General features: G+C 43.1%; 2 protein-coding genes across 12 annotated transcripts in view; both read left to right on the top strand.

Moving 5' to 3' along the window:
* LOC112256903 (dystrobrevin beta) overlaps window positions 1–4,183 on the top strand; it is a 55,971-nt gene extending 51,788 nt beyond the window's left edge. For 6 of the 9 annotated variants that reach the window (XM_042325246.1, XM_042325250.1, XM_042325249.1 and 3 more), the window contains 3 exons: window positions 421–510; window positions 596–720; window positions 2,904–4,183. In XM_042325246.1, coding sequence (XP_042181180.1) covers window positions 421–510; window positions 596–720; window positions 2,904–2,912 — 224 coding nt within the window. In that variant the 3' untranslated portion in view covers window positions 2,913–4,183. Of the gene's footprint in view, window positions 1–420; window positions 511–595; window positions 727–2,903 lie in introns of those variants that run through there. The other 3 variants (XR_006083863.1, XM_042325247.1, XM_042325252.1) reach the window with 2 other exon arrangements.
* Window positions 4,184–14,107: 9,924 nt separating this feature from the next.
* The window catches only part of LOC112256905 (DNA (cytosine-5)-methyltransferase 3A-like), a 63,922-nt gene continuing 51,887 nt past the window's right edge, over window positions 14,108–26,142 (top strand). For all 3 annotated transcript variants that reach the window (XM_042325244.1, XM_042325243.1, XM_042325242.1), the window contains exons 1-4: window positions 14,108–14,217; window positions 15,761–15,965; window positions 18,945–19,055; window positions 25,621–26,142. The exon at window positions 25,621–26,142 is cut by the window's right edge and continues 52 nt beyond it. In XM_042325244.1, the coding sequence (XP_042181178.1) occupies window positions 15,882–15,965; window positions 18,945–19,055; window positions 25,621–26,142 (717 nt within the window). In that variant the 5' untranslated portion in view covers window positions 14,108–14,217; window positions 15,761–15,881. The remainder of the gene's footprint in view (window positions 14,218–15,760; window positions 15,966–18,944; window positions 19,056–25,620) is intronic.

Genomic DNA, 26,142 nt, shown 5'->3' with positions numbered 1-26,142 from the left:
AGTAGCCACGAAATGCCATGTACAGTTTGAAGTTGGAAGTTTACATACACCTTAGCCAAATAAATTTTTACCATTCCTGACATTTAATCCTAGTAAAAAATCTTTTTACTAGGATTAAATTTTCCAAGCTGTTTAAAGGCACAGACAACTTAGTGTATGTAAACTTCTGACCCACTGGAATTGTGATACAGTGAATTATAAGTGAAATAATCTGTCTGTAAACAATTGTTGGGAAAAATACTTGTGTCATGCACAAAGTAGATGTCTGAACCCACTTGCTAAAACTATAGTTTGTTAACAAGAAATTTGTGGAGTGGTTGAAACACAGGTTTTAATGACTCCAACCTAAGTTTATGTGAACTTCTGACTTCAACTGTAAGTCACTGACTATTTTCATTGACTGTGTCCTCTGTGTTTCAGGTGTACCTAGAAATCTTCGTAATGATCTGTTGGTCGCTGCAGATTCAATCACAAACACCATGTCATCACTTGTCAAAGAACTCCACTCAGGTTAGTTGAGAGGCACATGACTGCTATGTTGCCTGTGATTGGTTGATAACTCTCTGGGACTGAAGTTATATTCTCTTTAATAAAGTAGATGATGCTGCAGAGGAAGAGGACAACCAGATGAGGAACGGAGGCCTAAGGGACAGGCGTGAGGAGGACAACCGGATGAGGAACGGAGGCCTAAGAGACAGGGCAGAGGATGAGGACAACCAGGTGAGGAACGGAGGCCTAAGAGACAGGGCAGAGGATGAGGACAACCAGGTGAGGAACGGAGGCCTAAGAGACAGGGCAGAGGAAGAGGACAACCAGGTGAGGAATGGAGGCATAAGGGACAGGGCAGAGGATGAGGACAACCAGGTGAGGAATGGAGGCATAAGGGACAGGGCAGAGGATGAGGACAACCAGGTGAGGAATGGAGGCATAAGGGACAGGGCAGAGGATGAGGACAACCAGGTGAGGAATGGAGGCATAAGGGATAGGGGGGGGGGGAGCCTTGGCTCACTATTATCTTATTAACACTGTTTTTTTCCTGTATCAAGCTGTTTGGGATTTTAATTAGTAATTTCTTTAAAACAACATTCTAGAATTCTAATTGTTTGGACACACCTACCCATTCAATGGTTTTTCTTTAATTTATATCTAAACTACAAAATAACACACATGCAATCATGTAGTAACCAAAAAAGTGTTAAGCAAATCAAAATATATTTTCTATTCTATTTCAAAGTAGCCACCCTTTGCCTTGATGACAGCTTTGCACATGCTTGGCATTCTCTCTACCAGCTTCACCTGGAATGCTTTTCCAACAGTCTTGAAGGAGTTCTCAAATATGCTGAGCACTTGTTGGCTGCTTCACTCTGTGGTCCAACTCATCCCAAACCATCTCAATTGGGTTAAGGTCAGGTGATTGTGGATGCTAGGACATCTGATGCAACACCATCAGTCTCCTTCTTGGTCAAATAGCCCTTACACACCCTGGAGTTGTGTTTGGTCACCATTGTTGGGTCCCTATGAATGATAGTCCCACTAAGCGCAAACCAGATGGGATGGCATATCGCTGCAGGATGCTGTGGTAGCCATGCAGGTTAAGTATGCCTTGAATTCTAAATAAATCACTGACAGTGTCACCAACAAAGCACCCCACGCCATCACACCTCCTCCTCCTTGCTTCACGGTGGGAACCACACATGCAGAGATAATCCGTTCACCTACTCTGCATCTCACAAAGACACAGCGGTTGGAACCAAAAATGTCAAATATGGACTCGACAGATTTCTACCTGTCTAATGTCCATTGCTCGTGTTTCTTGGCCCAAGCAATTCTCTTATTATTGTTGGTGTCCTTTAGTAGTGGTTTCTTTGCAGCAATTTGACCATGAAGGCCTGATTTACTCAGTCTCCTCTGTTGATGTTGAGATGTGTCTGTTACTTGAACTCTGTGAAGCATTTATTTGGCCTGCACTTTCTGAGGCTGATAACTCTAATGAACTTATCCTCTGCAGCAGAGGTAACTCTGGGTCTTCCTTTCCTGTGGCGTTGCTCATGAGAGCCAGCTTCATCATAGCGCTTGATGGTTATCGACTGCCCTTGAAGAAACTTTAAAAGTTGTGGAAATGTTCCACATTGACTGACCTTCATGTCTTAAAATAATGATGGACTGTTGTTTCTCTATGCTTATTTTAGCTGTTCTTCTCATAATATAGACTTGGTCTTATACCAAATAGGGCTATCTTCTGTATACCTCCCTTACCTTGTCACAACACAACAACTGATTGGCTCAAACCCATTAAGAAGGAAAGAAATTCCACCAATTAACTTTTCTCAATGCACACCTGTTAATTGAAATGCCTTCCAGGTGACTACCTCATGAAGCTGGTTGAGAGAATGCCAAGAGAGTGTATCAAGGCAAAGGGTGGCTACTTTGAAGAATCTCAAATATAAAACATATTTTGATGTAACACTTTTTTTGGTTACTACATGATTCCATATGTGTTATTTCATTATTCTACAATGTAGAAAATAGTAAAAATGTAAGGGGAAAACCCTTGAAAGGGTAGGTGTGTCCAAACTTTTGACTGGTACTGAGTATTAGACTTTTATGTTACTGCAAATAACGGAACATTTTTCACTTTGTTTTCAAGACGATGCAGAATGAAAAGAAAAGTATGAATATTCCTATACTTTTAACATTGTTTGTATATCATCGCATAGTCATTTAATGAGTCATTCACAATGTAAATCAACAAATCTCTCAATGACCTATAAACATAATAGAAATCACAGGAACTTTTTCAGTCCCACTTGTTCATCAAAATCCCAAATCCTTAATCTGTGAATATTTATTGTTATGTTGTGCCCCAGTCTAAAACCTCCCCATCTGTCTTTCTCTGTCTTCAGGCACAGTGAGAGATCTAAAACATCAACAACCTCCCCAAACACCACTCCATTGATCTAGACAGGATGTCAGACTGGAGAAGAAGAATCAGAATGAGAATCTGCCACACCGACCAAACCCTTCTATCAGGAATTAGCACGTAGAGTAATGCATGCTGTTATCAAACAGGATTTCACTGTGTGAACTCTTATTCAACATGTTTGATACACCTTGCTGTGGGATGTCTGTTGGCAAGTGTATATGTCATTCTGTATAAAAACTTGAAGCTGTAATTATTATGTAATGACTGATTCCCCCTGTCATGACTGCAAGGGTCAAATGTCTAAGGAATGGCTTCCTGTGCTTTCTCTCAATCTGTCTTGTTAATAACAGATCACCCTGTGTGCATCATAAATGGCAGGTGCACTACATAGGGAATAAGGTGCCATTTTGTGCACTACATAGGGAATAGTGTTCCATTTGGGATGCTACCTCTATCTGCATAAACTGTACATATTATATTAGACCTTGGGAACACAGCACTGACCATAACCTGAAAACAACCTATTTTCACCATGACATGTTCCCCGGCCATCCTTGCCTTTGTATGATTACAGATCACTTGCTAGTGTGCTTTCATTAGGGGTTTTGCATGAAGTTGCACTGTCCTGAGTCTGACTGGGTGTACTGTAGGTTGGTAGGTACCATGTTATCCCAACTCTTTGTGGGTTTATCAGTGCTTCTCAACCTGCGGTCCCCGGGCCAGCACTGGTCCTTGGGGTGTTGCTGATTGGTCCCTCAGATAGTGAGTGGACACTGATTTAGTCAGTTCTCAAGTGTTAGATTAAAACTAAGTGGTCTTCAAAGGAGGAAGGACTATAGCTGGTCATTGCCGGTCCCTGGTACACAAAAGGTTGAGAAACACTTGGTTACGATGACTGCTGGGATTTGTAGTCATGTATGTTGTCATGCCTCATAATTCACATTGATTATGTCCCAAATGGCCCATAGGGCTCTGGTGAAAAGTAGTGCACTATATAAGGAATAGGGTGCCATTTGTGGGACGTAACCATTGAGTCGCATAATGCTGCTACTATGTGCTCACTCTGCCGCGAGACACCGTTTTGCAAAAATATGAGGGTTGTTTGGTTGTAGGGAGCCTATGGGGGCTGTTGTTTATTTTAATCAGGGAAATGTCCCGTTGTTAGAATCGGATTTATTCTTCTCATAGTTAATATTTTATAGAAACAAAACAAAGTGAGAGAAGCTACTAAATGTATTTTAAAGTGCATTTAAAACTCTACATGGTGTCTCGTCCCTCATCCACTAAACTAGTCACTCAGTAGTGACCGTATTTATTGACCACATAAAGCAAAGAGAGGGAGAGGAACTCAGGACATTAGTTTGAAATGAATATTATATTGTGATCTTTCGTTACAACATATTCACCTATACACCTGTACATAGGTGACGACAGGAGGCCGACACAGAAAGGTTGTGCACAGATAAGACTAGCTTTGATGGCTTAAAAGAAACGAGGACTGGAACATGTTCATGTGACTTGATAGATAGGAGTTTGGGAACTGTAGCGGTAGATGGAATGCAGTGGTGACTCTCAAATGGCACCCTATTCCCGACATAGTGCACTACTTTTGACCAGAGCCATCAGCCCAGTGGGTCAAAAATAGTGCACTATATAGCCAATGGGGCGCAATTTGGGTCACATATTGAAAATGTGTGGTTAACTAATAGTCAGTAGGCTAGGCCCTAATGGGCTCCAGACCTGCTTGTTTAGGGGTCAGTTGCTGTGTAATCATTATTGAGTCTGGAGGGAACAGACAGCAACCCTGCGTCTCAATAATCTGGCCTTTCTCCTGCAGTTAAAAGCATTGGATTGGTCTGAGCATGTGCTAGACTGCTATATTTCTTAAAATTGACATGTTATTGGGACACACAGCAAGAAGGGTTAACCAGATGGGAGAAATGACAGATCATTAGGAGACAGGGCAAGAGGGGTTAACCAGATAGCTGAAAGGACAGATCATTAGGAGACAGGGCAAGAGGGGTTAACCAGATAGCTGAAAGGACAGATCATTAGGAGACAGGGCAGACAGGCTGAAAGGACAGATCATTAGGAGACAGGGCAAGAGGGGTTAACCAGATAGCTGAAAGGACAGATCATTAGGAGACAGGGCAAGAGGGGTTAACCAGAGAGCTGAAAGGATAGATCATTAGGAGACAAGGCAAGAGGGGATAACCAGACAGCTGGAAGGACAGATCATTAGGAGACAAGGCAAGAGGGGTTAACCAGACAGCTGGAAGGACAGATCATTAGGAGACAAGGCAAGAGGGGTTAACCAGACAGCTGGAAGGACAGATCATTAGGAGACAAGGCAAGAGGGGTTAACCAGACAGAAAGTCTGGTTTTGGTTTAGAATATTGAATGATTTAGAGCAGAGAACAGATGTGGGGTGGACAAGAGAAGGAAACTGACTCTGTTGAATCAGGAGGATATCAGATACAATAAAACACTCTTCTGATCGACGGACATTTCTGTTGTTCGGGGTTTGCATTTATCTCTGAAATAAAGCACTGAAATGAATAACTAGATAATAAATGTTAGGTTTAGCAATGTGACACGATAAAGGGCCAGACGGAGAAGAGTAGGGTTTGGTTCACATCATGTTATTACATAATAATAACATGTTTACGCTAAATTGAAACACTGGTTAAGCAATGAACTGTACTGAAGTTGTACTTGAACATTTAGCATTGAGATAATGTGTAAAGTACAGTCAGCTATCCTTTAAACGAAGTACAAGGCCTTATCAACCTACTACACTGTGTCCAGGAATAGAAGAACGAAGAAGTGGATTCTAACTATCCGTTGTTCTAAATGTGATGTTTTTATTTGGTTACTTATTTTACGTGATCTTAGCATTCTGGGTGTTATTTTAGTTTGCTAGTGGAATTAAATCATTGATAAAGTAGAATAATATGGAAGACATCAAAACTATGAAATGAAAAGTGTTAAACTAATCAGAATAGATTTTAATATTTGAGATTCTTCAAAATAGCCACCCCTTGCCTTGATGACAGCTTGCACATGCTTGGCATTCTCTCAACCAGCTTCATGACGTAGTCACCTGGAATGCATTTCAATTAACAGGTGTGCCTTGTTAAAAGATAATTTGTGGAATTTCTTTCCTTAATGCGTTTGAACCAATCAGTTGTGTTGTGACAAGGTAGAGGTGGTATACAGAAGATAGACCTATTTGGTAAAAGACCAAGTCCATATTATGGCAAAAACAGCTTAAATAAGCAAAGAGAAATTACAGTTCATCGTTACTTTAAGACATGAATGTCAGTCAATGTGAAACATTTCAAGAAATGTGAAAGTTTCTTCAAGTGCAGTCGCAAAAACACTAAGCACTATGGTGAAACTGGCTCTCAGGTGAACCGCCACAGGAAAGACCCAGAGTTACCGCTGCTGCAGAGAATAAGTTTGTTAAAGTTAACTGCACTTCAGATTATAGCCAAAATAAATGTTTCAAAGAGTTCAAGCAACAGACACATCTCAACATCAACTGTTCAGAGGAGACTGTGAATCAGGCCTTCATGTTCAAATTGCTGCAACAAAGAAACCACTACTAAAGGACAGCAATAATAAGAAGAGCCTTGCTTGGGTCAAGAAACATGAGCAATGGACATTAGACTGGTGGAAATCTGTCCTCTGGTCTGGGAAGTCCAAATTTGAGATTTTTGGTTCCAACCGCCGTGGCTTTGTGAGACGCAGAGTAGGTGAACAGATGATCTCCGCATGTGTGGTTCCCACCATGAAGCATGGAGGAGGTGTGGGGGTGCTTTGCTGGTGACACTGTCAGTGATTTATTTAGAATTCAAGGCACACTTAACCAGCATGGCTACCACAGCATTCTGCAGTGATAAGCCATCCCATCTGGTTTGCGCTTAGTGGGACTATCATTTATTTTTCAACAGGACAATGACCCAAAACACCTCCAGGCTGTGTAAGGGCTATTCGACCAAGAAGGAGAGTGATGGTGCTGCATCAGATGACATAGCATCCACAAGCTGTCATCAAGGCAAAGGGTGGCTACTTTGAAGAATCTCAAATATATTTTCATGTAACACTTTTTTGGTTACTACATGATTCCATATGTGTTATTTTATAGATTTGATGACTTCACTATTATCCTACAATGTAGAAAATAGTAAAAATGAAGAAAAACCCTTGAATGAGTAGGTGTGTCCAAGCCTTTGACTGGTACTGTATATTCAAGATCTAAGGGAAGTGCTGAGATAAAACCTTTTGAAAAGTCAGTTATTGTTTTCCCTCTTCACTCCGCTCACAGATAGGAATGCAATATTATGATTTGAGTTTGTGCCTACTGCCTAGATGTTCTGTATAAAGTGCTGAATAAAGTCAAAAACCCATTCATGCAGACATAAGAACATCAATCAGCCTTTTAAGTAGGAGTTTTAGTCTCAGTCAGTTACCTTGTGGAAAAATAGGATTTATTTATTGTTGTTCAGGAGGAAAAGTAGAGTACTTTTGTTCAGCCTTTACATTTGTGCCAAAAATGCAGACTTTGTGTGTCATTATACAGATATAACTACATTCCATATGTTGTTGTTGTTGATGTCCATATTTTGCATGATAAAATCCCAGCCATATATTTACTTGGTCTTCCTTAAAATGTAGAACCCCCAACAGTTCTAGAACCAGTAACAGTTCTAGAGCTACAAACTGTTCTAGAGCTACAAACTGTTCTAGAGCTACCAACAGTTCTAGAACTACAAATTGTTATTGAGCTACCAACAGTTCTACAGCTACAAACTGTTCTAGAGCTACCAACAGTTCTAGAGCCATAAACAGTTATAGTTACAAACTGTTCTAGAGCTACAGTACCACTCGTTCAAGAACTCCCAACCATTCTAGAATGATTTCCTTCTAGCCAACAGAGGCAATAGAAAGGTACATACTGCACATTATGATTGTTTTATTGTTTGCAGAGAGAAAATGACAAAAAATGGCAAAATGACAAACCATAAGCTTCCTGAAATGTTATTTATCTTTCTATGTGTTATATACTGATATACTTCTGGTATTCATTTGTTTCTCATGTTCATTTTAAAAACATGGTTTTATGTCACATGACCACTGTCTTTTGTAAATACAATGAATCAATTGTGAAATGTATTAAAATATTTAAAAACTTGATATGCTTTGATGTGATGTGATGCCTTTTTTCCAAACAGTATTTAGTCTGTTATCGTTTGAACTTCAGACAGTGCCTTCAGAAAGTTTTCATACCCCTTGACTTATTCGACCTTTGGCGGCAATTTCAGCATTGAGTCGTCTTGGGTATGTCTGTATCAGCTTTGCACATCTGGATTTGGGGATATTCTCCCATTCTTACTTGCATATTTTCTCAAGTTAGAAGGAGCGGTTATTTATCTTGCTCCTTTGCACACGAGGTATCTCTATTTGCACATTCATCTTCTGCACATCTACCATTCCAGTGTCTAATTGCTATATTGTAATTACTTAGTATAGTAAAAGTGAAATAAAAAAAAACGTTTAAAAAAAGATTGCAATAAATACAGCATGGGGATGAGGTAGTTGGATGGGCTGTTTACAGATGGGCTATGTACAGGTGCAGTGATTTGTGAGCTGCTCTGACAATCTTCAAGTCTTTCCTAAGGTTTTCAAAGGGATTCAGGTCTGGGCTTTGGCTGGGCCACTCAATGACTATCATATTCTTGTTCTGAAGCCATTCCAACGTTGCTTTGGCTGTATGCTTGGGGTCATTGTCCTGTTGGAATGTAAATCTTTGCCACCAGTCTAAGGTTGTTTTCACTCTGAGGCAGGTTCTCATCAAGGATTTGTATTTGGCTCCATTCATTGTTCCCTCTATCCTTACCAGTCTCCCCGTCCCTGTTGCTGGAAAGCATCCCCATAGCATGATGCTGCCACCACCATGCTTCACAGTAGGGGTGGTGTTAGACGGGTGATGAGCTGTGTCTGGTTTTCTCCAGACATAACACTTTGCAAAGAGTTCAATTTTTGTCTCATCAGACAACATAATCTTTTGCCTTCTGATCACAAAGTCTTTCATGTGACTTTTTGTGGTAATAGGGCTATCACAAGGTCCTTCTTGCCCTGTGGTTCAGTTTGGTCGGATGGGCAGTTCTAAGCAGAGTCTGGGAAGTTCCATATCTTTTCCATCTCCCGAAGATGTGTTGTGCTCTTGGAAACTTTCAACACTAGAAATAGTTTTCTACTCTCCCCCAGATATATGCCTCATCTCAATTCTATCTCAGAGATCTACAGACGGGTCCTTGGACTTCATTATATAATTTCTGCTCTGACATGCACTGTCAACTGTACAACCTTATATAGACAGGTGTGTTTCTTTCTAAAAACATGTCCAAATGGCCACAGGTGGATTCCAATCTAGTTGTAGTGACATCTCAAGGAGGATCAAAGGACTAAAAAGTACGAAAAAGTAGACACTCAACACTGTAAGTCGTTCTAGATAAGAGTGTCTGCTAAATGAATCAAATGTCAATTAAATAGGATGCACCTGAGCTCAATTTGGAGTGCCATAGTAAAGGGCTGTGAATATTTATGTAGATGAAGTACTGACGTGCTTTCTGAAGGCACTGTGTGTACTGTCCTGTTGAATATGGCCTTGAAAGAAATGTGACTGTCATAACTTTACGGTTTAGGGGCACCCGAGTGGCGCAGCGGTCTACGGCACTGCATCTCAGTGCTAGAGTTATCACTACAGACCCTGGTTCGATTCCAGGCTCCATCACAACCGGCTGTGATTCGGAGTCCCACAGGGTGGCGCACAATTTGCCCAGCGTCGGTTAGGGTTTTGCCAGGGTAGGCCGTCATTGTAAATAATAATTTGTGTTAAATTTGAAAAAATTATATACGTATATATAAAAAATAGCCACTCAATTACTTGGAAAAACAACACTGTTTATATATATATACATATATATATATATAAAACAGTGTTGTTTTTCCAAGTAATATATATATATATATATATATATATATAAAACAGTGTTGTTTTTCCAAGTAATTGAGTGGTTATTTTTTCTGGGAAACAACTCCCTGCTATCGGATAAGATTGTCATTGGCCCGCAGGGAGTCATAAATCCTCCAATCGCAAATAATATCTCCTGATGTTTGCATAACTGTGATCATAACTATGACCCTGTGTTTTAGACTATCATGTCGCATGACCTAGATTCTAACCTCTATTTTTAGCCTTTTCCAGAAATGAGAATTACACCAAAAATGTAAGATTCAGTCTACTCTACAGACAAGAGAAGGACAGAGATTCAGTCTACTCTACAGACAAGAGAGAGACAGAGAGATTCAGTCTACTCTACAGACAAGAGAAAGACAGAGATTCAGTCTACTCTACAGACAAGAGAGAGACAGAGAGATTCAGTCTACTCTACAGACAAGAGAGGGACAGAGAGATTCAGTCTACTCTACAGACAAGAGAGAGACAGAGATTCAGTCTACTCTACAGACAAGAGAGGGACAGAGATTCAGTCTACTCTACAGACAAGAGAGGGACAGAGATTCAGTCTACTCTACAGACAAGAGAGAGACAGAGATTCAGTCTACTCTACAGACAAGAGAGAGACAGAGATTCAGTCTACTCTACAGACAAGAGAAGGACAGAGATTCAGTCTAGACAAGAGAGGACAGAGATTCAGTCTACTCTACAGACAAGAGAGGGACAGAGATTCAGTCTACTCTACAGACAAGAGAGGACAGAGATTCAGTCTACTCTACAGACAAGAGAGAGACAGAGATTCAGTCTACTCTACAGACAAGAGAGGGACAGAGATTCAGTCTACTCTACAGACAAGAGAGACAGAGATTCAGTCTACTCTACAGACAAGAGAGAGACAGAGAGATTCAGTCTACTCTACAGACAAGAGAGAGACAGAGATTCAGTCTACTCTACAGACAAGAGAGAGACAGAGATTCAGTCTACTCTACAGACAAGAGAGAGACAGAGAGATTCAGTCTACTCTACAGACAAGAGAGGGACAGAGAGATTCAGTCTACAGACAAGAGAGGGACAGAGATTCAGTCTACTCTACAGACAAGAGAGGGACAGAGAGATTCAGTCTACTCTACAGACAAGAGAGGGACAGAGATTCAGTCTACTCTACAGACAAGAGAGGGACAGAGATTCAGTCTACTCTACAGACAAGAGAAAGACCTGGCTCTCAAGAGAAAACAGGCTATGTGCACACTTGCCCACACAATGAGGTGGAAACTGAGCTGCACTTCCTAACCTCCTGCCAAATGTATGACCATATTGGAGACACATATTCCCCTCAGATTACACAGATCCACAAAAAATTCCAAAACAAATCCAATTTTGATAAACTCCTATATCTACTGGGTGAAATACCTTGCTGTGTGCAAACACAGCAGCAAGGTGTGTGTCCTGTTGCCACAAGAAAAGGACAACCAGTGAAGAAAAAACAGCATTGTAAATACAACCCTTATTTATGTTTATTTATTTATTTTCCTTTTTCTATTTTAACTATTTGCACGTCGTTAGAACACCGTATATATACATAATATGACATTTGACCAGAGAGAGACCGAGAGATTCAGTCTACAGACGAGAGAGAGACAGAGAGTCAGTCTACTCTCTGTCTCTACAGACGTGTGGTGTCATGTGATGTGAAGAGCTCCTGGCTCCAGCCATGCTTCAAGCTCACTGAACCACATCAGCCTGCCCCCCCTCTCTCTGGATCTCTCTCTCTTTTCCTCCCTCCCTCCCTCCCTCCCACTTGCTGCCTCTCCCCGTCCCCTCTCTCCACCCCCTCTTCCCTCACTCTTCCTTTCTCTCACTCGTTCTGCCTCTCTTTCTCACTCCCCTCTCTTTCTCTGTCTCTCTCTCTGCCCCCTCTCACTTCTCTGTCTCTCACCCCTCCCTCCCTCGATCTCTCTCTCCCTCCCCCTCCTTCTCTCGCTCTCCCTCCCTCCCCTTTCTCCCACCCTGTCTCCCCTCCCTCTCCCTCCCTGTCTCCCTTCCCCTCTATCCCCCTTCCCCTCCCATCCCTCCTCCCCCTTAAATATCTGTAGCCTGTCTGATCCCCAGGGTTTTGTTCTGTTTGTGCTTGTAAGAGCCTCTAGAGCCTCTGGCACTATACTCCTGACAATGACATACTCTGAAGCAGCAGGCAGGACGTACACAAAATATACAAAAGTATGTGGACTCCCCTTCAAATGAGTGGATTCGGCTATTTCAGCCACACCCGTTGCTGACAGGTGTATAAAATCTAGTACACAGCCATGCAATCTCCATAGACAAACATTGGCAGTAGAATGGCCTTTCTGAAGAGCTCAGTGACTTTCAACATGGAACCGTTATAGGATACCACCTTTCCAACAAGTCAGTTTGTCAAATTTCTGCCCTGCTAGAGCTGCCCCGGTCAACTGTAAGTGTTGTTATTGTGAAGTGGAAACGTTGAGTGCTGAAGAGTCGGTTTCAACACTCACTACTGAGTTCCAAACTGCCTCTGGAAGCAACGCCAGCACAATAACTGTTTGTAGGGAGCTTCATGAAATGGGTTTCCATGGCCGAGTAGCCGCACACAAGCCTAACATGCTGATCACACCACTCGCGCATGTGCCAACGCGCGCATGTTGATTTTGTCCATCCGTACCAGACTCGATCAGGACACGCAGGTTTAAATATCAAAATGAACTCTGAACCAACTTTATTAATTTGGGGACAGGTCGAAAAGCATTAAATATTTATGACAATATAGCTAGCTTGCTTGCTGTTGCTAGCTAATTTGTCCTGGGATATATACATTGGGTTGTTATTTTACCTGAAATGCACAAGGTCCTCTACTCTGACAATGAATCCACAGATAAAAGTGAAAACCAAGTTTGTTTCTCGTAACCTCTCCTCCTTCAGGCTTCTTCTTCTTCTTTGGACTTTATATGGTCGATTGGCAACCAACTTTAAGGTGCATTACCACCACCAACTGGACTGAGTGTGGACCTCAGTTCATCTTTCAATCACCACGTGGGTATATGCTTCTAAAAACTAATGAGGAGATGGGAGAGGCGGACTTGCAGTGTGTCAAGCGTCACAAATACAACAAAGTTCTATTTTAGCGCCTGGCTAGGCAGACGCGCGCGAGCAGTGTGGGTGAAATTGTTGAATAACATGTATGTGTACATTTATTTTGCGATGCTTGCGCAAGCGACGCGGGCAGTGTGGTCAGCATGTTAGATCACCATGCTCAATGCCAAGCGTCAGCTGGAGTGGGGTAAAGCTCGCTGCCATTGGACTCTGGAGCAGTGGAAATGCGTTTTCTGGAGTTATGAATCACGCTTCACCATCTGGCAGTCTAACAGACAAATCTGGGTTTGGCGGATGCCAGGAGAATGCTACCTGCCCGAATGCATAGTGCCAACTGTAACGTTTGGTGGAGGAGGACTAATGGTATGGGCTGTTTTTTATGGTTCGGGCCCCTTAGTTCCAGTGAAGGGAAATCTTAACGCTACAGCATACGATGACATCCTATATAATAGTTTGGGGAAGGACTTTTCTTGTTTCAGCATGACAATGCCCCCGTGCAAAAGCGAGGTTCATCCAAAAATGGTTTGTTGAGATCGGTGTGGAAGAAATTGACTGGCATGTACAGAGCCCTGACCTCATCTAGTGGAAAGCCTTCCCAGAAGATTCATTATTATGTAATCACTATAAACACAATGCAGACTGCAGGCTTATTTATTAGGTATTGGGTTTGATTCATTCTTAGTAATATTGTTCTATTTCTCTCTTATATGTTTATTTTCATGTTTATGGCCAGAGGTTTGACCCTTGACCTAGGGCCACCAGTGTGAAATAGACCTGCAGCCTATATGCCTGTCTGGTGCCTACTTGTAGGCCTATTGCCAGCTATGTGGTCTGATGTATGCTATTTTCAACACTCTGAACCTTTTTGGCTATTTGAATATTTGACACAGAAATGGACAATTATTTGAGTTTAACCGGATTTTGAAACAGTAATTAAATATATTGTGTATAAATTCTAGCATAATGGCAATGAAGCAGCAGCCGTTACCACACTACCTTTAGGACCTAGTGGAGACACTATCGGTCCGCTGGCCCCTGCAGTGTGAGCCGAGCATCTGGCGGAGTGCTGGCCGGCTGGTGTGGTGGAGGACGGGGAGAGAAGAAGAAGGAGGATCCGGGAGCAAGCGACAACAAAAAGGGTCTGGCCTGGGACTTGGCAAAACGGGTAATGAACACCGTGATTCACTCGTTTAAAAACCATAGCCCGTTATTACCAAACCCTCTGTAGGGCTAACCTTTATCGGAACACACACAGTCAGTGAGATCCCTTAGAACGGAAGGAAGACTGGCGGCATTCGATCGTGGTGGTGGGGGGAAACAGTAGTCCTTTTTGTGCTTTTGCAGATATGTGATGACTGACTTGTGATTAGACATTGCGATACTCAGTTGAACTTGGTGACCGCGTATTTGTACATACAGAAAGGCGATTGTTTCTACAGAATACACGCCCGTCTGAAAATAACGGGGTTTTGTCCATCAAATGGTTGTGGCCTATAAACGCGGTACAGTCCCACCGGGTTAGATGCTGATTTCCCCTTCAAATACGTGTACAATTTGGTAATTTAAGCCTGCAACAGTGACAAATGCAGTGGACCGCCAGCCATGTGTTCATAGATAGTCGTTAATTCAATCAGAATTGTTATAATGCATCATATTTGTGATTTTTGCTGACAATGGAACAGTAGGTGACATTGTATTCACACACAAAAATATATATATATACATTTAAAAAGTAACACGTTTTGTAGCTGCAATATCATTTCCCGCAACATTGTTTTCTTCCCACGAACAAATGGAAACATGCATTTACACTTGAACGACAGTGATATGCTACATTTACCAATATGTTTAGATTGATTTGAACTATCATTCAAATGTCCCCAATGACGCATTAATGCAACATTTGTATCAATGTGTCAGAAAGTCTGTCTGTGCGCGTGGGTGAACGTGTGGCTCGAGCACTTTACCTCCGGCAGTTATCGGTAGACGGTAGTGTAGTACTAACTAGTGAAAATGGGGGCAATAACAAAAAACACCAAGGACGTTTAGCCTATATCAAGACTAGGCCTATATTACAAGCCTTCTGGAAAAATCGATGAAAAGTATAACATTGACCATCAACATTGATACTGTATTTATAAGTGCACATGGCTAGCTATGGATCTTGATAGGCAGAGAGGTAGTAGGCTAGGCCTTGCATGGAGCCAGCAGTCTGTGCAAAGGAGTGTCTCGTTTGACCACAGGTGTTGGGCTATAATGAACATCTAATCTGCATATAGATTATTATATGGATAATGCATATATACCGGTAATAGTTTATATACGCCATATAGCCCTGCAGGCCTACACTTGTGGTATATTGTGTGATAGGAACGGGAGAAACCAGAGAGAACTAACACTTATTTAAGCATGCTTAAAATGTTTTTCTAACTAGTAAAGGCACAACTGGAGTAGACGGCATGTAAAGCCGTTGACAATTTGACGCTAGTAGGCCCTGCGTTTGCCTGATCAGATCACTGCAGGCATAGTAGGGAGACTGAGATTCATTGAATCCAATCTGTAGGTATATAGGCTAGAATCATGTTCAACTTAACACAAAACGAAGGAATAATTACAATGTAATAATAAATATACTATTATAATAATAAATAGTTGCATTTACAGTTTTTCAGCGTGCATGATTACATTTGTTGTTCTTCATTTTGCAGGATCATCGAAGGTTCATTGAAGGATCGTCATTTTTTTGTTCCTTTGATTTTATTTCTCATATTTTGAAGCTTCTTCTGTTTTCCATTGAGAATATCATCCGTACGATTTGCACTTTTGGCGATGCCTTCCAACACTGTTGCCACCAACAACACCGCTGCATTCCAAAGCTTAGACTACACCTGCGATGCACCTGGGAACAGAATGGTGAGAAACAAACAGCTATTTAAAGCCAAATGTCATTAAAACACTGTAACATTTTGTGACTGTGTCAATACGTTTATAACAGTGTGTTTTACAATGTTATTATAACATGTTATACCCATATTGGTCAGAGATCTTATCATTGAGTTATTTTGCATTGTTTATCTGAACCACTGTGTAATTGATTACCATTTCCATAATTTCCATACGAAAATAAACATAAAGCAGGTTGATCCACCAGATGTTTCCATTGTATGTAAGGATTCATATGAATCTATACTCTGTACAGTTATACTATAAACATCATAACATGTCATGCTGGGCTACTGTAAGTTAGACACCCATTATCCACATTAACAACTGCTGCCGTGTAAGGGGCTTTATAAATACATTTGATCAATTGCATTACATTATTGATAACAAAATGATTGTGTTCTCTCTCATTGTGCCTGTTAGAATGGTGACAGTGTTTTCTTACTGTTACGTGGGGCGTTGGCTGTTATATCTAATGCTGTGCCAGCCAGCCAGTTGCTGCTGAAACTGCTCTCCCTATGTGTTATACTGGGACATTTATCCTCCTCTCTTTCTCTTCCTCTCTTCTCTCTCCTCTACTACGCTCTCCCATCACACTGCCCGCCCAATGTAGTCCTGTTGCTAAGCAACAACCATTGCCTTAAATAAACCGACCGCCGACGGAAATTGTGCCAGAGATATCGAATAGTGCCAGAGTGTGTTATAGGGTTCACACAAAAGGCAATAACAAAATAGTCTTTGTATTTTATGCCATCTATTGTTTCCATGTCTATTAGTCATGTCTTATAATGGTATGTTGTGTTTCATTGAAAATGTGGAGGATTTTGACGATACAATAGAAGGCGACATGTCCATGGGCTGGACTGACGGTGTCTCCAAACGGAGCATGATTTAGGGCCGCATATAAAACATTCCGTATTCTAGAATTCTGCCCTTGCGGTTACCTCGTTTCCACGCTCCTTTGGTGACATGGGGGTTGGTGACTGCTCATCCTGTATAGCGTAGCACTCAGAGAGGCCACGCAGTACCAATACGCCTATGGTGGAGCCAGGCTAAACCAGGCACTAGTAGTTTGTCCCAAATGGCACTCTATTCTCTATATACCGTAGTGCACTACTGTTGACCAAGACCCATAGGGTTCTTTGCACTTTGTAGGGAATAGAGTGCCATTTGGGACGTAGCTCTAGAAAGGAGAAGGGAAATCACTACTGGAGAAATAAACAACAGATAATGAAAATGTACAGTCAGATAATCGTATTAATCTTATATAAGGAGGAGATTAGATTTGGAAGATTATGTGAATGATTTTAGCTCAGTGGATCCACATACTAGATACTACTGTAGATTTACTACCAATGATGTGCCTGCATGATATGACTGCTTATAAGACTGCCTTTAAAAAGTCCAGACTGTTTGTCATCAGCAGCTCCCAGTAGCTCCCTCCTCGTGATGCTTATAGCTGGTTGCTAAGCAGGATTTGATCTGCCTCAATTAATTGTTCAAGCTTGTCTCCCTTCATAGCCCCACAACAGACTCAGTAAGACACTCAGTCAGTACATGTTATTCAGTCGTTATTGAACCCCGGTGGCCTGTATTCACAAAATAGTCTTAGTTGGAGTGCTGATCGAGGATCAGGTGCTCCAGGTCCATATCACCTTCTTCATTATCATCTAAAAGGCTAAACAGATTTTAAATCAGCAGTCTGAGACGTTTTATAGAAGCAACTACATTAGTATTATCATATGTTCCATCAACCCCAGGGGTGCTGCATCGGGGTAGACAGAAAACCCCAGGGGTGCTGCCTCGGGGTAGACAGAAAACCCCAGGGGTGCTGCCTCGGGGTAGACAGAAAACCCCAGGGGTGCTGCATCGAGGTAGACAGAAAACCCCAGGGGTGCTGCATCGGGGTAGACAGAAAACCCCAGGGGTGCTGCCTCGGGTAGACAGAAAACCCCAGGGTGCTGCATCGAGGTGGACAGAAAACCCCAGGGTGCTGCATCGAGGTGGACAGAAAACCCCAGGGGTGCTGCATCGAGGTGGACAGAAAACCCCAGGGGTGCTGCATCGAGGTGGACAGAAAACCCCAGGGGTGCTGCATCGAGGTAGACAGAAAACCCCAGGGGTGCTGCATCGAGGTGGACAGAAAACCCCAGGGGTGCTGCATCGAGGTAGACAGAAAACCCCAGGGGTGCTGCATCGGGGTAGACAGAAAACCCCAGGGGTGCTGCATCGGGGTAGACAGAAAACCCCAGGGGTGCTGCCTCGGGGTAGACAGAAAACCCCAGGGGTGCTGCATCGAGGTGGACAGAAAACCCCAGGGGTGCTGCATCGAGGTGGACAGAAAACCCCAGGGGTGCTGCATCGGGGTGGACACAGTTTTATTAATCGAAGGCAATGTGCTGGATGGGGTCTACACACGCACACACACACACACACACGCACGCACGCACACACACACACACACACACACACACACAGTGTCTTTGTAACAGTGTCATTAGGGAATGTGTCTGGGTGAAGTCAGGCTCTGTACTGTCCTGCTCTCAAAGAGACATTCACATCCCATGTGTCCTATTGTCTTCATCCTAAAGAGGAATAGGATGGAGACCTATTGAGAGACCTTAAACTGCTCAACAGTTGGAATGGATAAATACTGTATACTGTTAAACTACAAATAGAATCACATTACACATTCAAACTGCCTGTCAATCCTATGGGTGATGCTTACTATGCATTTCCTGTCAACTTGCGATTCTAAACTGTTCATGTGAGGTTGTGAAAACTTGGAATGTTTATAGTAGAGCTATACAGGGAATTCAGGGTACAATTTTAGGGTCAAAGTTGTGGGGACTGATGTCACATTTTGAATATGGTTGGTTTATGAATTTGTGATTCTACCTGATTCTTCATATGAGATTGATAATATTGTGTTGTGTGATTGTTTGATAGAGGGAGAGCGCGATACTGGACAAAGAGCTGGCACCAGAAGAGAAATCCTCTAAAAGCAACACCAGCTGTAAAGAGGGCCGGCCTGCTGGGAGAAAACACAAGCAGATCGCTGTAAGTTGATCATTTGTAATAATATCTTCATTGGTCTTTTTCACAACCATCAATAAACAAACAAACAGTGTCAGAAACAGTGTCATGCAGAACTGAAGGCTATACACACATTGTAGGTTTATTGTAAGAATAGCAGAATATACCATTTGTGGTAGGCTGGTAGGCTCACTGTCGGAGGCTGTGTGACTCACAAAGTTGTCATTGGAAATTGTTCTCTTGCGAGTTTCATCATCCAATTATTTAAATTCTACAGGAGTGAAAGTTTCACCGAGGCGATACGTTGGCACATGAGAATTATTAGAATATGGCTATTATTAGTTAATTAATTATTTTATCCATGCTGGCTTGAGACATGAAACAGATAGGTGAAGGGCATATAGGCTGTCGTCAATTTATTAATGAGCTATTTTTCTAAATGGGTAATGGAAGCACTTCAACCAGTTCACCTCACTGAAACTGACCAATTAGCTAGTGGAGTTCATCTCACTGAAACTGACCAATTAGCTAGTGGAGTTCATCTCACTGAAACTGACCAATTAGCCAGGGGATTTCATCTCACTGAAACTGACCAATTAGCTAGTGGAGTTCATCTCACTGAAACTGACCAATTAGCTAGTGGAGTTCATCTCACTGAAACTGACCAATTAGCCAGGGGAGTTCATCTCACTGAAACTGACCAATTAGCTAGTGGAGTTCATCTCACTGAAACTGACCAATTAGCTAGTGGAGTTCATCTCACTGAAACTGACCAATTAGCCAGGGGAGTTCATCTCACTGAAACTGACCAATTAGCCAGGGGAGTTCATCTCACTGAAACTAACCAATTAGCCAGAGGAGGGGCCTCCCTGGTGGCGCAGTGGTCTAAGGCTGTGCCACCAGAGATTCTGGGTTCGAGCCCAGGCTCTGTCGCAGCCGGCCGCGACCGTGAGGCCCATGTGGCGGCGCACAATTGGCCCAGCGTCATCTGAGTTAGGGAGGGTTTGGCCGGCAGGGATGTCCTTGTCTCATCGCGCAGTAGTGACTCCTGTGGCAGGCCGGGCGCAGTGCACGCTGAGCAGGTCGCCAGGTGTACGGTGTTTCCTCCGACACATTGGTGCGGCTGGCCTCCGGGTTGGATGTGCGTTGTGCCAAGAAGCAGTGCGGCTAGGTTGGGTTGTGTTTCGGAGTATGTATGGCTGTTAAGTTCGTTGGATGAATTAGACCAAGGTGCAGCGTGGTAGGCGAACATCTTACTTTATTTAAAATGAAGACCGAAAACAACAAAATACAAAACGAACATGAAGTTCTGCAGGCTACACAACACCTATACAAAATCAAGATCCCACAAATAAAGGGGGAAAAAAGGCTGCCTAAGTATGATCCCCAATCAGAGACAACAATAGACAGCTGCCTCTGATTGGGAACCATACCAGGCCAAACAAAGAAATAGGAAAGCTAGAATGCCCACCCAAATCACACCCCGACCTAACCAAATAGAGAAATTAAAGGGCTCTCTAAGGTCAGGGCGTGACAATGGCTCTCGACCTTCGCCTCTCCCGAGTCCGTACGGGAGTTGCAGCAATGAGACAAGACTGTAACTACTACCAATTGGGATACCACAAAATTGGGGAGAATTTTTTTTTTAATTGCCAGGGGAGTTAATCTCACTGAAACTGACCAATTAGCCAGGGGAGTTAATCTCACTGAAACTGACCAATTAGCCAGGGGAGTTCATCTCACTGAAACTGACCAATTAGCCAGGAGAGTTCATCTCACTGAAACTGACCAATTAGCCAGGGGAGTTCATCTCACTGAAACTGACCAATTAGCCAGGGGAGTTCATCTCACTGAAACTGACCAATTAGCTACGGGAATTCAGCTGATCAATAAAAATAATTATGGAATATCTACATAGGCGTACAGAGGCCCATTATCAGCAACCATCACTTCTGTGTTCCAATGGCACGTTGTGTTAGCTAACCCAAGTTGATCATTTTAAAAGGCTAATTGATCATTATAAAACCCTTTTCAATCATGTTAGCACAGCTGAAAACTGTTGTCCTGATTAAAGAAGCAATAAAACTGGCCATCTTTAGACTAGTTGAGTATCTGGAGCATCAGCATTTATGGGTTCGATTACAGGCTCAAAATAGCCAGAAATGAAGACCTTTCTTCTGAAACTCGTCAGTCTATTATTTTTCTGAGAAATTAAGGCTATTCCATGCGAGAAATTGCCAAGAAACTGAAGATCTCGTACAACGCTGTCTACTACTCCCTTCACAGAACAGCGCAAACTGGCTCTAACTAGAATAGAAAGAGGAGTGGGAGAGGACAAGTACAGTGTCTAGTTTGAGAAACAGACACCTCACGAGTCCTCAAATGGCAGCTTCGTTAAATAGTACTGTCTCTCACTCTCTCTCACTCTGCCTTTGCCTCACTCTCTGTCTCACTCTGTCTCTGTCTCTCATTATCTCTCTCACTGTCTCCACTCTTTGTCTCTCTCTCTCTCTCTCTCTCTCTCTCTCTCTCTCTCTCTCTCTCTCTCACTCTGTCTCTCTTCTTCTCACAATGTTTTGGTTAAATGCTATCCTTTTGTTCTTATGTCAGTGAGAAATCAGTGGAGTTTGCTTTCAGAACTCTTCTCTGAAAATAGCTTGACAAATGTGTATTTATTTATTTTACCTTTATTTAACCAGGTGGCAAGTTGAGAACAAATTCTCATTTACAACTGCGACCTGGCCAAGATAAAGTAAAGCAGTGCGACACAAACAACAACACAAAGTTACACATGGAATCAACAAACATACAGTCAATAACACAATAGAAAAATCTATATACAGTGTGTGCAAATGAGGTAAGATAAGTCAATAAATAGTTCTTAGTGGCAAATAATTACAGTTGAGCAATTAAACACTGGAGTGATAGATGTGCAGAAAATGAATGTGCAAGTAGAGATGCTGGGGTGCAAAGGAGCAAAAAAATAAATAACAGAATTGGGATGAGGTAGTTGGATGGGCTGTTTACAGATGGGCTATGTACAGGTGCAGTGATCTGTGAGCTGTGCTGACAGCTGGTGCTTACAGTTAGAGAGGGAGATATGAGTCTCCAGCTTCAGTGATTTTTGCAATTCGTTCCAGTCATTGGCAGCAGAGAACTGGAAAGAAAGGCGGCCAAAGGAGGAATTGACTTTGGGGGTGACCAGTGAAATATACCTGCTGGAGCGCGTGCTATGGGTGAGTGCTGCTATGGTGACCAGTGAGCTGAGATAAGGCAGGGCTTTACCTAGCAAAGACTTATAGATGACCTGGACCCAGTGGGTTTGGTGGCAAATATGAAGCGAGGGCCAGCCAACGAGAGCATACAGGTCGCAGTGGTGGGTAGTATATGGGGCCTTGGTGACAAAACGGATGGCACTGTTATAGACTGCATCCAGTTTGTTGAGTAGAGTGTTGCAGGCTATTTTATAGATGACATCGCCGAAGTCGAGGATCGGTAGGATGGTCAGTTTTACTAGGGTATGTTTGGCAGCATGAGTGAAGGAAGCTTTGTTGTGAAATAGGAAGCCGATTCTAGATTTAATTTTGGATTGGAGAAACTTAATGTGCGTGTGGAAGGAGAGTTTACAATCTAACCAGACACATAGCTATTTGTAGTTGTCCACATATTCTAAGTCAGAACTGTCCAGAGTAGTGATGCTGGACGGGTGGGCAGGTGTGGGCAGCGATCGGTTGAAGAGCATGCATTTCGTTTTACTTGCATTTCAAGAGCAGTTGGAGGCCATGGAAGGAGAGTTGTATGGCATTGAAGCTCGTCTGGAGGTTAGTTAACACAGTGTCCAAAGAAGGGCCAGAAGTATCCAGAATGGTGTCGTCTGCGTAGAGGTGTATCAGAGACTCACCAGCAGCAAGAGCGACCTCATTGATGTATACAGAGAAAAGAGTCGGCCCGAGAATTGAACCCTGTGGCACCCCCAAAGAGACTGCCAGAGGTCAGGACAACAGGCCCTCCGATTTGACACACTGAGCTCTATCAGAGAAGTAGTTGGTGAACCAGGCGAGGCAGTCAGTTGAGAAACCAAGGCTGTTGAGTCTGCCGATAAGAATGTGGTGATTGACAGAGTCGAAAGCCTTGGCCAGGTCGATGAATACAGCTGCACAGTATTGTCTCTTATCACTGGCGGGTTATGATATCATTTAGGACCTTGAGCGTGGCTGAGGTGCACCCATGACCAGCTCGGAAACCAGATTGCATAGCGGAGAAGGTACGGTGGGATTCGAAATGGTCGGTGATCTGTTTGTTCACTTGGCTTTCGAAGACCTTAGAAAGGCAGGGTAGGATAGATATAGGTCTGTAACAGTTTGGGTCTTGAATGTCTCCCCCTTTGAAGAGTGGGGATGACCGCGGCAGCTTTCCTATCTTTGGGGATCTCAGACGATATGAAAGAGAGGTTGAAAAGGCTAGTAATAGGGGTTGCAACCATTGCGGTGGATCATTTTAGAGAGAGAGGGTCCAGATTGTCTAGCCCAGCTGATTTGTATGGGTCCAAATTTTGAAGCTCTTTCAGAACATCAGCTTTTTGGATTTAACAGTGGATATGTTTTAGTTCTACTCTGTCCACATCGCAGTATAATTAGGATTGGCTTCTCTAAAGAGCCTGGTAAGGAATGAAAAGACACAGTCATTAGTCTGATATAATACAATCATTTCCCACAACATCAACATGTTCTAAAGTGTCAGATCTCTTGTCTCATTAGGCATTAGACTGTTGCTAACAGAGTCAGATGTACATACTGCACCTGTCTCTGTGTGGGTGTGTCTGTCTCTCATTCTCTGTCTCTTTCTTGTTCCCTGCATCTGTCTGCCTGCCTGCCTTCCTTTCTGTCTGTATCTGTCTCTCTTTCATTCCCTGCCTGTCTGCCTGCCTGCCTGTCTTTCTGTCTCTGTCTCGATCTCAGTCCCTGCCTCTGTCTGTCTGCCTTCCTGCCTGTCTGTCTTTCTGTCTCTGTCTCTCTCTTGTTCCCTGCCTGTCTGCCTGCCTGTCTTTCTGTCTGCCTGTCTTTCTGTCTCTGTCTCACTCCCTGCCTCTGCCTGCCTGCCCGCTTGCCTTTCTGCCCACCTGCCTGCCTGCCTTTCTGCCTGCCTTTCTGCCTGCCTTTCTGCCCACCTGCCTGCCTGCCTCTCTGCCTGCCTTTCTGCCTGCCTGCCTTTCTGCCTGCCTGCCTTTCTGCCTGCCTGCCTGTCTCTGTCTTTCACTCTGCATCTGTCCGTCCTTCCGCCTGTCTGAGACAATCGATGCTTCAGACATGATGTTGTCAGTGTTGACAGACAGGCCAATCTCAGTGTTGACAGACAGGCCAATCTCAGTGTTGACAGACAGGCCAATCTCAGTGTTGACAGACAGGCCAATCTCAGTGTTGACAGACAGGCCAATCTCATCTCGCTAGTAGACATGCTCTACATTCCTTTGCTGTGACCTAGTAATGGAATTGTCTCCGAAATGATTTTTAACACTATTTTTAGGCAGTAGTCTCTAGCAGAGACACTGTGGAGAAAAGATCGCTCTCCCACCAGCTCACATGTCCTCTTCTTCAAGCATTTTAAAAGGAGTTCATTTTCTAGGTCACTAAAAAGAGGTGTATATCTTGTGATCAACATGTTATATGAGATACTTGACGTGTGATTTTTATATGTACTTATCTGAAAAGAGTAGAGACATGCCTGGTGATATAGATATATACAGTGGGACAAAAAAGTATTTAGTCAGCCACCAATTGTGCAAGTTCTCCTACTTAAAAAGATGAGAGAGGCCTGTAATTTTCATCATAGGTACACTTCAACTATGACAGACAAAATGAGAAAAAAATCCAGAAAATCACATTGTAGGATTTTTAATGAATTTATTTGCACACTTGCACAATTGGTGGCTGACTAAATACTTTTTTGCACCACTGTACGATTATATAGATTTACAATGTAGTTGAATCACGCGCAGATAATACCAGACAGATAACGTTGTTTGGCTGTGCTATGGTATCATTGGGTTGGAGAATCTCTGTTCTTCTGCTGGAACAGAGATTAGTAAATACTTCTCTTTACAGCATGAAATTGTTTCCAGGGGCGAGTCCCACGTCAATAAAATGAAAGATTTCCTGCCTTTGACAAAAAGCCAACATTCCTCTCATATTTGTGCACTACAGTGATGCAGTGAATAGCTGAGTTACAGCACACAACCAACGCACAGCGAGTTCACAGGGTGTCCCACTATAATACAGTTATCTACTTGAGGTTATTGGTACAGTTGGACTGTATTGACTGATGTTTGGAGCTCCAACAGTTACAGGCGCAGGCAGACAGGACCTCAGGCTACTGAAGCATACCAATATACTGAATTGTGTGATTCATTCAAATAAAGATTAAAGTCATGCAGTGAAACTTAAACAAAATACTTGTACTAAAGGCTAACTAACATAGAATAAAAATGACTCCATTGTCCTTAAGGTTATTGGCTAACAACGTGAAATGATTGAAAATAATATCCACTCCACTATAATCTTCCTAATAGCTTATCTCTTTCCTTTACCTGCAGGCGGAGGGCAGTGTGTCTGTGAAGGACAGTGTGCCCGGAGGCGGGGGCAACAGTCTCACCGGGGTGGCAGCAGAAAGAGAGAGAGTGTCTGTGGCGCAGGTGCAGAATGGTGTCATGAGCGGCGGGCACACAGACAGAGACAGGACCCAGGCTGATGCCAGCAGCGGGCGCACAGACAGAGACAGGACCCAGGCTGATGCCAGCGGCGGGCACACAGACAGAGACAGGACCCAGGCTGATGCCAGCAGCGGGCACACAGACAGAGACAGGACCCAGGCTGATGCCAGCAGCTGCCCCAAGCAAGAGAGGAAAGGTCCAGAGAAGAACGGGTTACCAGATGCCCCTGGTTCCCCCAGTGCCAGTCAGTCTGAAGACGGTCCCCCGGGACCACCCACCCTCCTGCAAAAGAGCCGGAGCCCCCCCTCCCTGGAGAACAGGTTTCTAGTGAGGCGGGAGCCGAGCCGGGAGCCGAGCCGGGACGAGCAGGAGGACTCTGAGAAAGACAAAGAGGAGACTCTGACA

The sequence above is a fragment of the Oncorhynchus tshawytscha genome, linkage group LG08 (assembly GCF_018296145.1).
Source record: "Oncorhynchus tshawytscha isolate Ot180627B linkage group LG08, Otsh_v2.0, whole genome shotgun sequence".
Classification (NCBI taxonomy): domain Eukaryota; kingdom Metazoa; phylum Chordata; class Actinopteri; order Salmoniformes; family Salmonidae; genus Oncorhynchus; species Oncorhynchus tshawytscha.
The sequence above is the reverse complement of the archived record's forward strand: the minus strand, read 5'-3'. Positions and strand labels throughout refer to the sequence as shown.